Here is a 16,287-nt window from a genome sequence, read left to right on the forward strand (position 1 = left end):
TTGTATTTATTTTAGCTAGGTAGTTATTAAATAGTTATTAACTATTTAATAGCTATTGTACCTAGTTAAAATAAATACAAAGTTGCCTGTAAAATAAATATAAATCCTAAAATAGCTACAATGTAACTATTAGTTATATTGAAGCTATATTAATAGCTAGTAGGGGGCTTAGATTAGGTGTAATTAGTTTAAAATTATTGTAATATTTTATTATTTTTTGTAATTTAGTGTTTGTTTGTATTTTGGTACTTGTATGATGGATGGAAGACCTCTTCTTGCCCCGCTTGGATGAAGACTTCTGCCGGTCTGGATGTCCTCTTCTGCCCCATTGGATGAAGACTTCGGCCCGGCTGGGTGAACACGACTCAAGGTAGGGAGATCTTCAGGGGGGTAGTGTTAGGTTTATTTAAGGGGGGTTTGGGTTAGAGTAGGGGTATGTGGGTGGTGGGTTGTAATGTGGGGGGGGGATTGTGGTTTTTTTTTTACAGGCAAAAGAGCTGTTTTCTTTGGGGCATGCCCCGCAAAGGGCCCTGTTCAGGGCTGGTAAGGTAATAGAGCTGTTAACTTTTGTAATTTAGTATAGGGTAGGGCATTTTTTTTTTTTTTTTTTTCTTTTTAGATCTTTTTATTGAGGAATATGCATAACAACAAATATTACAACACAAATGACCAGGAACTATACATGTATACATACAATACTTTTGTTGTAGCCACATCGTAAGTATATATATTATTGGTGAACTAAAACATCTGGAATGAGCATATCAGATTTAAAATATAATGACATTTACATAAACCTCATTTTCAGTTATTATGAACAAACCTGAATATAGGGACTAGGGTAATATTCCAGTCCCATACATGAACTCAACTTTCTATAGACTTCATAGAGTCAGTTCGGAAATGCCTTTCAACACACTTCTACTAGTGACCCTAATGCGGATTCCCAGGCGGGGGAGATTTTCCTTGAGAGGGTGGAGGGGGGGGGAGAGAGACCGGGTTAGGGCAGAGCATATTATAGGAGGGGGGGGTAGAGGGGAGGGGGGAGCGGGAAAGGGGAGAGGAGGAGGGTGGTCAGACTTTGACAATAGATTCAGAAAGGCGGGAGTCGTCATTTGCCTACCACATTATAACTAGGTATGAGAAATTAAATGCGTTAAAGTGGGTGGTCGGGAATTATCTCATGTCTATATGTTTAACTATGATTTCCCTGGTAAGCAAACCAAGGCTCCCAAATCTGCCAATATAGGTCTTCTTTATCCATATTAAAATAGAAACTTTGTTCCATTTTGGCGTACATCTGTATTATAGATGTAACAGTTGAAATATCTGGAGGGATGGCCTGCTTCCAGGCCCTTGCTATTGCCAGTTTCATGGCCGCTAGGACAAAGATGATCAGTTTGGAAACATGGGCTGGAACGTTTCTTGGAAAGATGTGCAGAAGAGCTATTGCAGGGGTGAGTGGGATAGAGAGCCCTAAGTTGGTGCATAGGTTAGCTATCTGACCCCACATGGGTGCAAGTGTTGGGCAGTCCCACCATACATGTATATCTGAGCCTCTTTGCATACATTCTCTCCAGCACAAAGGAGACGTTGTAGGAAACATTTGTGACAGTCTCGAGGGGGTGTAGTACCATTTCAGAAATAGCTTCATGTAGGCCTCCAAGGTGTTTGCACAGTGAACCGTCTTTTTAGTTAACGTCATAGCTGTGCGTAGGTCCTTATCTGTAATTGGTCTGGATAGGTCTCCCTCCCAGGCCCTTAGTTGCCAGGGTTTGTCTCTGTTAGTGGACATCTGTAGGAGGTCATAGTGAAACTATATGAGTCTAGGAGTCTTGATAGGAAGCTGCCACAGTTTTTCCCAGTTAGTCAGGGGTCTATTTGGGGTCTTGGTGAATCCCCAGGATGTCATAAAAGTGTAAAGTCTCGAGTATTCAAAAGAAACCCAAAGAGGGGGTTCTGGGATAATGGATCCGATAGTATGTGGAGTGAGTAGAGTACCCGCGGGGTATAGGTGGGAAATCGAATGCAGGCCCCACTCACACCATTGTAGGACATGTGTGTCAGGTAGAGCTGTCAGCAAAGCTGACAGGGAATGAATGGGGGACGGATGCGGGGCAATGTTGCGTAGGTTTCTAAGGTGATGCCAAACTTTTAGAGTATCTCTAACAATGGCGTTTTTTAGTCCCAGATCATCCAGGCAGTGGCTAGGGATCCAGGGTAGGTCCGCTAGTTCTAAGCCCAAAGGGAGGGCTAGTGCCTCTATATTTTTCCATCCCTGCGGTTCTCCTTTGTTCGCCCATGCCATGATATGTGATAACCTGGTTGCTTCATAGTAGCCACGTATACTAGGCATTGCAACCCCTCCATGTTCATATTTTTTTTGAAGTATTTTCGCCGCAATCCGAGGTTAGATTTGCCCCAAATATAGCGTTGTCCAAGAGATTGGAGCTTGTCTATTAAAGCATTGGGGACATTTAGTGGGATGCAACGAAAGTAATATAGGATTTTAGGCAAGATCGTCATCTTAAAAGATGCAATACGACCCAGCCACGAAATCTCTTTAAGACTCCAGGAAGAGGTAAGCTCGGTGACCACTCTAATGAGATCTGTGTAGTTAACATTGATCACCATTTTCGGATCCGGACCAAGTTGTACCCCTAGGTGTCGAATAGTGGTTTGTGACCATCGGAAGGAGTATGATGTTTGCAATACATCCAATTCAAAGGTTGGAATACATACCGGTAGAGCCTCCGTTTTGGAAACGTTAACCTTATAATAACTGTGAGCTCCAAACTCGGCGACAATATCAAAAAGTGCCGGCAAGGAGCCTATTGGATTCGTTAGGAATAGTGTCACATCATCCGCGTACAATGCTATCTTCACAGCCTCCCTGCCAAGTTGGACACCTCTGATTGCGCGTGATTGCCTAATAGCCTGAGCCAAAGGTTCAATGGCCATGGAGAAAATTAAGGGTGACAGAGGGCATCCTTGCCTAGTGCCATTAGTAATATGAGTGGTCGGAGAGGCAAATCCCAGACCTCTAACCGTTGCAGAGGGGTAAGAATATAGGGCTTGTATTGCCGTGATCACTACGTTAGGTATGCCAAATTGGGCGAGCGTGTGCCACAAGTATTCCCATCTGACCCTGTCAAACGCTTTCTCTGCGTCTAGTGACAGGGCCAGCATGGGCAACCTCAGCCGGGACGACTCTGTAAGTATGTTCAACATTTTCCGAGAGTTGTCTGGGCCCTCCCTACCGAACGTGAACCCGACCTGGTCCGTATGGATCACCTTTGGGAGTAAGCTATTAAGGCGGTTAGCCCATAGTTTCGCATAAAGTTTAACATCCCCATTTATTAATGAGATTGGTCTATAACTCGTACATAACGAGGGGTCTTTGTCCGGTTTAGGGATGGGCAGAATCACTGCCTGTAAAAATTCTTTATGAAATGAACCTGCCTCTCGGGCTTCACAGAAGACCCTCAGGAGGATCTTGTTTGTCTTACCAAGGGCAAACCCTAATATGTGACGTTAAGACTCTATTCAAGGTCCACGAGTCAGTGAAGAAATGATCAAGTCTGGAGTATGAATTATGGGGTCTGGAGAAGTATGTATAGTCTCTGTCATCGTGGTGGAGCGCCCTCCATATGTCGTATAGATTATGCTGGATAATGTATTGTCGAAATTTATTAGCAGTGGTTATAGAGTATGCATCAATTTTTTTCCCTTTCTGAACTTTCTTATCCAGTAGGGGATCCCAAATCATATTAAAGTCGCCCCCTAAGATTGTCGTTCCCGTCCTGTGTTTCTCAATTTTAACCAGTATCCCTTTCAAGAATTTAGATTGTAATTGGTTTGGGGCGTATATATTGGCAAGAGTAAACAGGATACCATTTAACTTGCAGTTAAGCAATATGAATCGTCCCTGGTTATCTTTCTCTGCATGGATATGTTCGAAATGTAGGGATTTATGTATGGCAATTGCTACACCTCTTGTTTTCTCAGTATGGGAGGCTAGGACCACTATAGGATATTCAGGGGTTCTGTATGGGTTCTGGGTTGTCGCAAGCCAATGAGTCTCTTGCAGAAATACAACTTGGACTTTCAGAGACCTCATGATATTGGTAAGCATGCTTCTCTTTTCTTGTGAATTAAGTCCTTTGACATTTAAGGTTGCAAAGGAAATACTATTAGAAGTCACCGCCATCTTTAAATTTAGGAAGGGTAAGGGGGGGGGGTAGGCAATAAGGGACAAGGAAAAGGAGAGGAATTAGGTATGTAACTCACCCCGCCTGGGTCTGTGCACCTAAATATGGCACTTGATGAGCCCTAAGTTCAGCGTTCGTATTAGTGGACAATAACAACACCTGGGGTGTAATGAGAGAAAAGTAAAAGAGAGAACGTGAAAATGTTAAACAAATGAACTGGACAAACAACTGTTGAACACAGACAGTACAAAGTAAGACTATAGGTTTGAGCCAATCGTAATTGTGTGAATTAGGTGAGATTTAAAAACTGTAGCCAGTATGGTGAACCACTGGATCACCAAGAGGAGAAGTGTGTTTGAATACAAAACTGACTTCTCCAGTCCCCGTGCAAGGGGATAGCACAAATAAATTTGCGTATATGGGGGGGGGGGGGTAGTACAAGTATATAACTTGTAGATGTAGATTGACTGTCATTGGGGGAGTATGAACAAAAAGAACAAACCATTGTCTTTACAACAGACTGAATAGCATATTACCTATCTACTAGCATAGTGATAGATATCATTAGTGTTATGAAATGGACCAAGGTCTCTACTATCCCTAGGAATAATTCAATTTAGCAACAAGTAAATGTTCAAGGGAGGTCTAGCTACCTGGATAGTATAATGGGGTAGGGAGCACCCTTGAGTCCTAACCGCGAGGAGATAATTACTTAGGAAATCAGGTATCTCTGGGCAAGCAGCCCCTCCTTCACGGGGAATCCCGGGTCGCCCCACACCATTTAGATAATGAACAATTAACACATGATAAATATATTCAACAAGATATACATTTTGCTCAATTTCAGATGTAGAAACAGTATGGTAACAGGAGCGGTTAGGTGTAAAGACCAGAGCTATCTATCTCTCATTTAGCAGGCTTTTGGAGTCCAGGAGTGAATTCTAGGGCACTAGCTCGGATTCTTGTGACCTGCGGGGTGTCGGTACGACTAGGTTTCTGCGATGATTGAGCCGTGTTCGTGGTTTCAGAGCAGTCTCTAGAGGTCAAAAAATCTGTTTCTGATCGGGGTTTAGCTGAAGTTAGGCCCCAGCTTTGTAGCAGGTCAAACCCTTCTTTAGGGGTAAAAATTGTGTGAGTCTCACCATTCTTAGAAACTATGAGCCTTGTTGGGTATCCCCATCTATATCTGACATTATCCGCTCTTAGGATTTGAGTAATATTCCTGAAGGATCTCCTTTTCTGCAAGGTGTAACTAGAGATGTCCGGGAACACAGTAATTTGGAGGAATTTATCCGGTAGTTGAGGTTTGTTAACCAGCTCTCTCAGTATCTTCTCTTTATGGGTGAAGAAATGGATCCTAGCTAGGACATCCCTGGGCTTGTCTTGGGAAACAGATCTAGGCCGTGCTACTCTGTGGACTCTGTCTAACAAGAGACCAGGCGGATCCAAAGAAGGTAGTAAGATATTACAAAACTCCAAAACATAAGACTCCAGTTCTTGGGGGCCGATTTCCTCTGATATTCCACGAAATCTCAGATTATTTCGTCTGGAGCGGTCCTCCATATCGGCTAGTTTTAACTCCAGATCAGATATCTGTATCGCTAGGTTTTGAGAGTAAGCTTGTAGGTGGGCATGATCCACAGTTAGGTCTTCTTGTTTGCGCTCTAAGGTTTCAGTGCGCTCTCCTAATGCACCAATTTCTCTACGAAGCTCAGCTGTAGAACCTTTAATTTCTTTTGTTAGCGTGTCTTGAAGGAGGTTCATACGCCTGGTTAGGACATCAACAATGTTGGCAGACAGAGCATCTGGTATAGGGGACTGGGAGTCCATGCTGCCCTCAGATTCGCTGCCCTCCAGTGCAGAAGCAGATTCCCTATACATTTGAGATTTCCCAGCGTGATGATTTTTAAAATGATCTGCAACTGTTTTCCGGGGTGGATGGGACAGTTTTGATTTTCTCTTAGAAGCCTGGGACATATTGTAAAGCCTGTTTTCCGTGACAGACCAGTGTGGTTGGGCCTTTGCTCTATAGCAGATAGAGTAATAAGCAGGACAATGGTGAGGAGTGTCTAACTAAAGTCCCCCTGACGTCAATCTTGATTTAGGCGGCCATTTTCAGCAGATTGCTTACTGCCACAGTGGATTTTGTGGGTATGCCCCTGAGTATGAGTAGATCTCAATCAGTCCACTGCTGAGGTCGGCAGAGCGAAATTCTCAATGTACACCCTCTCCAGGGGAAATTACCCACACTGGGTCAAGACGGAGAAAGGAATGGGGATATGACCTACTGTGATTGCGCACAGCAGGAAAGGGGTGGAGAGAGTGCTCAAATTGTTATAGTGGTGAGCTTCTGGTCTTTAACACCTAGTGAAAAGTAACATCTCTAGACCTGTAAAACAGTGATACATGTGAGAGGACAAGATACCGCTTTATACTATATATCTGTGGAAAGGTAACCTCTTATAGTAATAGGTCTGTAATGAGAGAATCAAGGTTAGGTTAAACAGTAAACATTCTAAACCAGATATGTAACCTAAAACATAAAAAAAATAGATTTTAATAGGCAAACACTGTACTGAAATGTTGCACCACTCAAGGTCTAGTACAATTAAACTAGTTCTTTTCCTGCAGAAAAAAAAGGGTATGGGTTAAGACACTCCACTCTGAGTTTAAACTGCAGAGATACACATGCTGACGCAGCAGCTCAAACTTTATAGCAGTAATGTTACCCAAGTTCTGAATAGTGCACTAAGCAGGATGTGCCACAAAATGGATCTGTGGCTTATTAGTGCTCAAATATTACAGTTCCTTAATATAGCTCGGTTGCAGTCCTGTTGCCTATGATGTTAAAGTTTATGTATTCCAGCAGGGCTTAGCTTGCCAGAAGTATTGTGTGCAGACAAACCAAAAAGAATGTAGATAGAGCACCAACAGTTTAAGGTGTTAAATCCCCGTTTGGAGATATTGGGTGTTGGGTAACAGGTGACAGAGAAGCAGACGTTATCTTAGTCTCACACAATGTAGGTGTTAACGAGTATAGCAGGGTTAAAAAAAAAAGGCCTGTATCTTGATAATGCCTTGTGCCCCCTCCAAAAAGGTTGCTGGTCGCCTCTGCCCTGCGACAGTATGAAGTGTGTGTGTGGTGACAAGGGAGTGCTGATGTGCTGTCTGCTCTCCTTCTTGATTTTATGATTAAATTCCTCCTCCAGCTATCAGATTTCTTGAAGTGAGGGATACCGGAGTATTACTGGGCCAGCGATGTTTAATTAGAAGTGGTATTGAGTCTGCTCTGTAAAGGATTATTGTAGGATGTCATACGTGAAAAAGCTGAGTGGGACGTGTGCTGAGAATCTAAGTGGAGGTGATTAAAAACCAAGTCTGTAACCAGAGTACTAGTGCCACGTGGGGCATAGATGGATCATATATCCTAATGTTCAGGACGTGGTATTTCCTAGAGGGCCCTCTCTACATAAAACTCCGGGGTAGCCGGGAGCTAATTTTGCGGGGTGAAAGTAGAGCGAAAGTAGAGCCAGGCCCTGTGAAGAATCTGCCTTTTATGTGGCGTGTCGTTTGTGGCGCCGTGTCTCCAGGCCTTAGGTAGGAATGAGGAGTGCTGCAGGGTATGTTAATGTTGTGATCCCCGGGCACTGCTATCAAGTTGTATTTGGGGCAGTGGCCCTAAAGAGGTAGCCAGGGGCACTATCGGGTATGGAGAGGTGGTCGGGCCTGACGCTGCTCTATGGGAGGCTGGCGTGGGAGAAGACAAGATGGCGGTTTTTCGCGCCAACCTGCACTGGGTCCCTTATGGCTACAGTCACTTACCCGCTCAGCCTCCCTCCTGTGCCTCAACACCGGTCGGTCTCCCTGCTTCCACTATGCCTCGGAGAGGCCCTGGTAGGTGTTGCAGGGCCGTAGCCGGGTCCCGTGCGTGATGGTAAGTGCAGGGCCGGTCCGTGGATGGAGATGAGGAGATGTGATAGCAGCTGCTGCTGCAGCTCCGGAGCGGAGCCCCGACCCTCCGGAGCTGGATGAGAAAGGAATTAGGCTGGCGGCAGTTGAAAGAGGTATACTCCGTTAGGAATTTCTCCACTCTATCTCTTAAGTGTCCGGTCTTGATGCGGTCCTTTCAAGAAAAAAAAAAAAAGGCGTCCGATGGAGTGGTATTAGGCTCAGCACACAAGCCCACAGTGTATAGAGCCAGTTTAGGGCAGAAAAGGAGTATTCCAAAAGCTTTTAGGCTAACAAAATTAACTTTTAATAACTTTTCCGGCAGGAGCTCTCCTCTGCTGCGACTGCTTAGCTAGGTAGCTAGCTACGCCCCCCAGGGCATTTTTTTTATTTTGGGGGGGCTTTGTTATTTTATTAGGGGGCTTAGATTAGGTGTAATTAGTTTAAAATTCTTGTAATATTTTTTTATTTTTTGTAATTTAGTGTTTGTTTTTTTTTTGTAATTTAGTGGGGGGGTTTTGTACTTTAGTTTATTTAATTGTAGATAATTGTAGGTACTTGTAGTTAATTTATTTAATGACAGTGTAGTGTTAGGTTTAATTGTAACTTAGGTTAGGATTTATTTTACAGGTAATTTTGTAATTATTTTAACTAGGTAGCTATTAATTAGTCAATAACTATTTAATAGCTTTTGTACCTAGTTAAAATAAATACAAAGTTGCCTGTAAAATAAATATAAATGCTAAAATAGCTACAATGTAACTATTAGTTATATTGCAGCTATATTAGGGTTTATTTTACAGGTAAGTATTTTGTTTTAAATATGATTCATTTATTTAGTTAATTTAATGATAGTGTAGTGTTAGGTGTTAGTGTAACTTAGGTTAGGATTTATTTTACAGGTAAATTTGTAATTATTTTAACTAGGTAGCTATTAAACAGTAAATATCTATTTAATAACTATTGTACCTAGTTAAAATAAATACAAAGTTGCCTGTAAAATAAAAATAAATCCTAAAATAGCTACAATGTAACTATTAGTTATATTGCAGCTATCTTAGGGTTTATTTTACAGGTAAGTCTTTAGTTTTAAATAGGATTCATTTATTTAACTATAGTAAACTTATTTCGTTTTATTTAAATTATATTTAAGTTAGGGGGTGTTAGTGTTAGGGTTAGACTTAGGTTTAGGGGTTAATAACCTTATTATAGTAGCGGCGACGTTGGGGGAGGGAGATTAGGGGTTAATAATTGTAGGTAGGTGGCGGCGATGTTAGGGAGGGCAGATTAGGGGTTAATAAAATGTATTATAGTGTTTGCGAGGCGGGAGTGCGGCGGTTTAGGGGTTAATACATTTATTATAGTGGCGGCGATTTGCGGTCGGCAGATTAGGGGTTAATACTTGTAGTTAGATTGCGGCGACGTTGGGGGAGGCAGATTAGGGGTTAATAACTATAATGTAGGGGTCGGCGGTGTTAGGGACAGCAGATTAGGGGTTAATAGCTATAATGTAGGCGGCGGCTATATCGGGTCGGCAGATTAGGGGTTAATACTTGTAGTTAGATTGCGGCGACGTTGGGGGAGGCAGATTAGGGGTTAATAACTATAATGTAGGGGTCGGCGGTGTTAGGGACAGCAGATTAGGGGTTAATAGCTATAATGTAGGCGGCGGCGATATCGGGTCGGCAGATTAGGGGTTAATACTTGTAGTTAGATTGCGGCGACGTTGGGGGGGCAGATTAGGGGTTAATAACTATAATGTAGGGGTCGGCGGTGTTAGGGACAGCAGATTAGGGGTTAATAGCTATAATGTAGGCGGCGGCGATATCCGATCGGCAGATTAGGGGTTAAATAATGTTATTATAGGGTTTGCGATGTGGGGGGGGCCTCGGTTTAGTGGTTCATAGGTAGTTTATGGGTGTTAGTGACTTAGTGTACTAAATGGGTGTTAGTGTAGTAAAAACATACCGAATTTCGGAACGGAATAGAACCGAATTCAGCCGAATCCGAATAAATCCGAAACGAATTTATTCGGATCCGAATAAATCCAAAACTAATTTATTCAAATTTTGCCGAATCAGATTCGATCCGAAACGAAATTCTAAAAGTCCGAATCGATCCGAACCGAAAACGAACCGAATTTTTTAGCGGTGCACATGTCTATTAAATCTTAATCATATACCTAACCAAGCCCAATATTATATCCCAGAGCACTATTTCAAGACCCATGAGAGGTCTAATTAACTAATAATTGGGTCTCATGAGAAATACACTGATGTGAAAAAAATATTTCAATGTGTTACAGCTGTCATTTATGATATATAATATATGTTTTTACTATCTAGATAGCACAATGCATCACCATGTTGAAACATAATATTGTACCACTCTTCGTGCATGCTTTGCTCATTCTTTTTGTGAAGTGTATACTCAATTATTCTAAATAAAGTATATTATAAAAGTGAAAAAAATAAATAAAAAAAAATAAAAAAAATACTATTTTCTATAAGAATAGTAGTATGTTTAGCAAGAGTAGAGATAGCCCCATTAACTTTGGGGATCTTTCCCCAAAACTCTAAACTAACTGCTGGCAAAGGATACAATTTAAAAACCTTAAAGAAGGAATAAAAGAAGTCCCAGGCCTATTCCATTCCCTAGTATCAGGAACTGGAAAAAAAAACTCTGAAGAAACCACAGGAGGTTAATAAGCAGAATTTAAATGTTAGCTAGTCTTAAAATCAAAAGAACTAGTCTCCTCAATATCCAATATAATCAACACCTTTTCAACAAAGAACGAATGTACTCTATTTAAAAGTAAAAAATTAGATTTGTTAATGTCAATATCTGATGAAGGATATTCTGAATGAGATAAATCATCATCAGAGAAGGATAATTCAGTATGTTGTCGGTCATTTGAAAATTCATCAACTAAATGAGAAGTTTAAAAAGACCTATACATTTTATTAGAAGGCGGGATGGCAGACAAAGCCTTTAGGATAGAATCAGAAAAATATTCTTATAAATTCCTAGGTATATCTTGTACATTAGATGTAAAAGGAATAGCAATAGATAATGCATTAATACTAATGGACTCTGCATGTAAAAGTTTATCATGATAACTTATTACAAACCATAGCTAAAGATAAAAATTCATAACATTAAAATAAATTAACTTAGCTTTGGTAGGACTGATATCAGTCATCAGGAATCCAACAGTATTTTCTGATACAGGAACAGTTTTTGAGATATCTTGCAAATGTAAGAGAAAAAAACAACATATAAAGCAAAATATCAATTTCCTTAAATGACAGTTTCAGGAATGAGAAAAAAATTGCAAACAAAATAAGCCTCTGAAAACCAGAAGCAGAATTAAATAAAGACTTAAATAATGTCAGAATCTGGCGCCAAGTATGACGCCCACAACTGACAAAATATTTTTTGGCGCCAAGAACGTCTGTAACAGACACGAGCGTCATAGATGACGCAACTACGTGAAAACTCTCGGCGTCAACTACAACGCCGGAAATGACGTCATTGACGTCAAACAAACGTAATTCTCGCGCCAAAAAAGTATTGCGCCAAAAATGACGCAATAAATTCTAGCATTTTTTTCACCCGCGAGCCTAACAGCCCGCAATTTAGAAAAAAAGTCAAATGAAAAATTTTCAGGTAAGAATTTTTTTTTATTTATATGCATTTCCCAAAAATGAAACTGACAGTCTGTAAGAAGGAAATATACTGATTAACCTGAATCATGGCAAATATAAGTATAAAACATATATTTAGAACTTTACATATAAAGTGCCAAACCATAGCTGAGAGTGTCATAAATAAAATAAGACTTACTTACCAAAAGACACTCATCTACATATAGTAGATAGCCAAACCAGTACTGAAACTAGAATCAGCAGAGGTAAAGGTATATAAGAGTATATCGTCGATCTGAAAAGGGAGGTAGTAGAAGAATCTCTACGACCGATAACAGAGAATCTATGAAATAGATCCCCGATAGGATGACCATAGCATTCAATAGGCAATACTCCCTTCTTATCCCTCTGTCATTCACTGCACTCTGAGAGGAAAATCGGGCTTCAGCATGCTGCGAAGCGCATATCAACGTAGAAATCTAGCACAAACTTACTTCACCACCTCCATAGGAGGCAAAGTTTGTAAAACTGAATTGTGGGTGTGGTGAGGGGTGTATTTATAGGCATTTTGAGGTTTGGGAAACTTTGCCCCTCCTGGTAGGAATGTATATCCCATACGTCACTAGCTCATGGACTCTTGCCAATTACATGAAAGAAAGTCTATACATTGCGTCACAATCTTCGAGAATTATTTTAAAATTCTTACACATTGGTATTATGTCCCCTCACGCCTTGCCCAAATGTTTCTTAATACCTCATGTAAGTGCTGGAGAAATTGCGGCCAATTAGGAGATATGAGGCATATTTGGTGGGACTGCCCAAAACCTGTGCCTCTTTGGAACACTTGTTTTGCTGCACTTTTTAGAATAGGGATTTCCCTACCCAAAACACCAGCTGTTGCTTTATTACATATAGGAGTACACGCTTTGCCTAAGCATCATAGCTACTTCTGCGTTTACCTTTTTTCACTGATAAAGTTATCCATAGCCAGGCTATGGAAGGTAGAGTCTTTTATTACCTTGGAAACTCTGATTTGTTTGAAATTATATGGGCTGATTGGAAATCCAATTATAATACCCTTTGGCTTGCTAATATTGAGCTTTAATTCTAAGAAAGTATACCTACACAGTTTAAACTTATTTTTGCACACACATATACTTGGTTTCAGTAATGATCCAAATTGATTGCCTACCTCTTCTCTAACTCAAGTGCTAATTTTAGTCTTAATGGACCTTCCTAATTCCTTCCCCTCCCCCCCCCCCCTCTGGATTAATAGAGAACCTCACTCAACCCGTTTACAGTTCCTGATAATGAGAAATTCAATATTAGTGTTAATATATTTCTTCTTATAGTTATGTAAATTCCCCCAATGGTTAGACCTGCATTGACTATCCTAAAATAGAAAGATGTGAGTCATTATATTGTCATCTAATTATATGTTCAACTGAACTTTTATATTCTAGTCTGATCCTTGGGGACTTATGTATCCTAATCAATGCCTTTGTTTGTTCTCAAGGGACCTACGAGTCCTATCTGGTGTTTGACTTTGTTGTTATGTGTGCACCTGCACATTATTGTATCACTTATTCTAAAAAAAATTTTTTTTATTAAAACATAAATAAACAGTTCTTTACTGGTGAATGCTTATATGATTAGCCAGAATATATACAAATATGTAGGCATAAAATATATGGACCAGTTCTCCTATACAAAACCCTATTTACTCTATCCGTCCTTCCCATCCTACCTAAAACGTTTGAGAATGTATTTTTGTACAGTACTGGATAGCATAAAGTTTTGCAATCTGTAGTCTTTAATACCTGGAGCTCTATCTGTATTTCATCGAAAAGGAGGTGACAGGCCTTCTTCTGCGTCTTGTCAAGTGAGGTCTTCAGGCAAGGCACTGCTTTTTTGAAAACAGGACTGACTGGGTTGTCTGGCTGGAGATACGAGATTGATGAACTGTAGAAATTCACACAAAATCTCAAGGTTAAAGCTCAGGCTGAACTTTATTAATATGTTTGGTATAGGGTTGCCACCCACCCGGTATTTTACGGCATGGGGCCAGATTACAAATGGTGTGCTAAGGCTAGTGTGGGATGTGATAAACAGTATCGCTAGACCTCACTAATATTAGCGCACAACTTGGTATTACAAGTCTATGGTAAATCAGATTTACCAGAGAAGGTTTTGCTCAGCCAACATTGCACAAGCGCACCAATTACTTTCAATAAATATCATAACCCTTCTGATATCGCTGATATTACAAGCTGAAAGTTATGGGTTGTGCACATGCGAAAGCCCAAATAGCGCTTGAAGAATTAACATTAAGTGTAAGGGTTATTTTTTTTTTACACAGAACACATCTCAAACATATTAAAATAAAGTATTACACTCATGTATGTATATATATATATATATATATATATATATATACACACACACAATATCTATCTATATATTCATATAGATATATAGATCTAGATATATACTGTATTTTACAAACAATATGGAAATATATATATATTTAAAAATAAAAAGAATATTTTCTTCTAATTGAAGAACATAGGAATTTGAAGTATTCCTTTGCACCTTCGGCTTTAGTACAGTAGGTCTAGTGCAGTTTCGGGTTAGCGCACAAACAATAAAATGAAAAGGCTTTGTTTCGCATGCCCCAGAAGTTTATGCGGTGTGGGAGTTAGTGCGGTCACGATATAAGTTTGAGACTTTTGCTTGCGGGCTAACTTTTTACTTTGAACTTGTAATATCAGCGCTAACCCAAGAGCAAATTTTTTTACCTTTATCTCAGGCTTCATGAACGATAAAAAATTATCGCTCCACTTGTAATCTAGGCCACAACCGGAATTCTTAAAGGGATAGGAAAGTCAAAATTAAACTTGCATGTTTCTGATAGAGCATGTCATTTTAAGACACTTTTAAATTCACTTCTATTTTCAAATGTGCTTTGTTCTCTCAGTATCACTTGTTGAAAAAGAATATGCACATATCCTACACTAGTGGAAACTGCTGCTTATTGGTGCCTGCACACATTTGTCTTTTGTGATTGGCTGACTAGATGTGTTCATCTTGCTGCCAGTAGTGCAATGCTGTTCCTTCAGCAAAGGATAACAAAAGAAAAAAGCAAATTTGATAATGGAAGTAAATTGGAAAATTGTTTAAAATTGTATGTTCTATTCAAATCATGAAAGAAACTGTAGGGTTTCCTGTCCCTTTAAGGTTCAGGTCCAAGTTGAAAATAAAAATTAAATATAGAAATAAAGATGTTATCATGGTTAAACTAGCAGCTTTAGTTCCTGATTTATGCTGTAAAATTATTTATGCAAATGTATGCTAATAAACCTGGTCGGTATTTTGTCCCAGAAAAGGTGGCAACCCTAGTTTGGTAACACTTTACTGAACTTTATTGATATGTTTGGTAACACTTTACTGAACTTTATTGATATGTTTGGTAACACTTTATTGAACTTTATTGATATGTTTGGTAACACTTTACTGAACTTTATTGATATGTTTGATAACACTTTACTGAACTTTATTGATATGTTTGGTAACACAGTATTTAATGAATAAATCATGTTTTACCTAACCCACTCTTACAGTATCATTTGTAGAGGCTTGTGCTGTAGTGGAATGTGAAAACTAACCCAAATATCAGAAGCATATTTTATTTATAAGAATTTGTAAAAATAAAAATAAAAATCTATATTTAAAGTTCTGAACATATACAGTCCAATAAAGATGATTCCAGAGTTTGAATGGCCAACAATATTTTGTTGTACATTATATAGGCACTTGTCTTGATCCTTTGCTATGAGGGTTGAAGGAATAGTAAACACCTTCGACTAGATTTAGAGTTTTGTCGGTAAAGACCCGCGTAGCTAACGCTGCTTTTTTTCCCAACGGACCCTTCCAACAACGCTGGTATTTAGAGTTGTCTGAGGGGCTACGTTAGGCTCAAAAAAGGGTGCGTTGAGCCTAATGTAGCTCCACTTCAACCCTCAATACCAGCGTTGCTTACGGTAGCGGTAAGCTGGGAAAACGTGCTTGTGCATGATATCCCCATAGGAAACAATAGGGCATTTTGGGCTGAAAAAAACCTAACACCTGCAAAAAAGCAGCGTTCAGCTCCTAACGCAGCCCCATTGTTTCCTATGGGGAAACACTCTCTAAGTCTGCACCTAACACCCTAACATGAACCCCAAGTCTAAACACCCCTAACCTTACACTTATTAACCCCTAATCTGCCGCCCCCGCTATCGCTGACACCTGCATTATATTATTAACCCCTAATCTGCCGCTCCGGACACCGCCGCAACCTACATTATCCATATGAACCCCTAATCTGCTGCCCCTAACACCGCCGACCCCTATATTATATTTATTAACCCCTAATCTGCCCCCCCAATGTCGCCGCTACCTTACCTACACTTATTAACCCCTAATCTGCCGACCGCACCTCG

At 40.1% G+C, this 16,287-nt stretch overlaps 1 protein-coding gene across 1 annotated transcript in view; it reads right to left on the reverse strand.

Moving 5' to 3' along the window:
- EXOC3L1 (exocyst complex component 3 like 1) overlaps window positions 1-16,287 on the reverse strand; it is a 146,415-nt gene that overhangs the window by 62,088 nt on the left and 68,040 nt on the right. Inside the window, exon 9 of the mRNA XM_053702850.1 lies at window positions 13,627-13,768. Within this exon, the coding sequence (XP_053558825.1) occupies window positions 13,627-13,768 (142 nt within the window). The remainder of the gene's footprint in view (window positions 1-13,626; window positions 13,769-16,287) is intronic.

This window comes from Bombina bombina, chromosome 1 (assembly GCF_027579735.1).
Source record: "Bombina bombina isolate aBomBom1 chromosome 1, aBomBom1.pri, whole genome shotgun sequence".
NCBI classification, from domain to species: domain Eukaryota; kingdom Metazoa; phylum Chordata; class Amphibia; order Anura; family Bombinatoridae; genus Bombina; species Bombina bombina.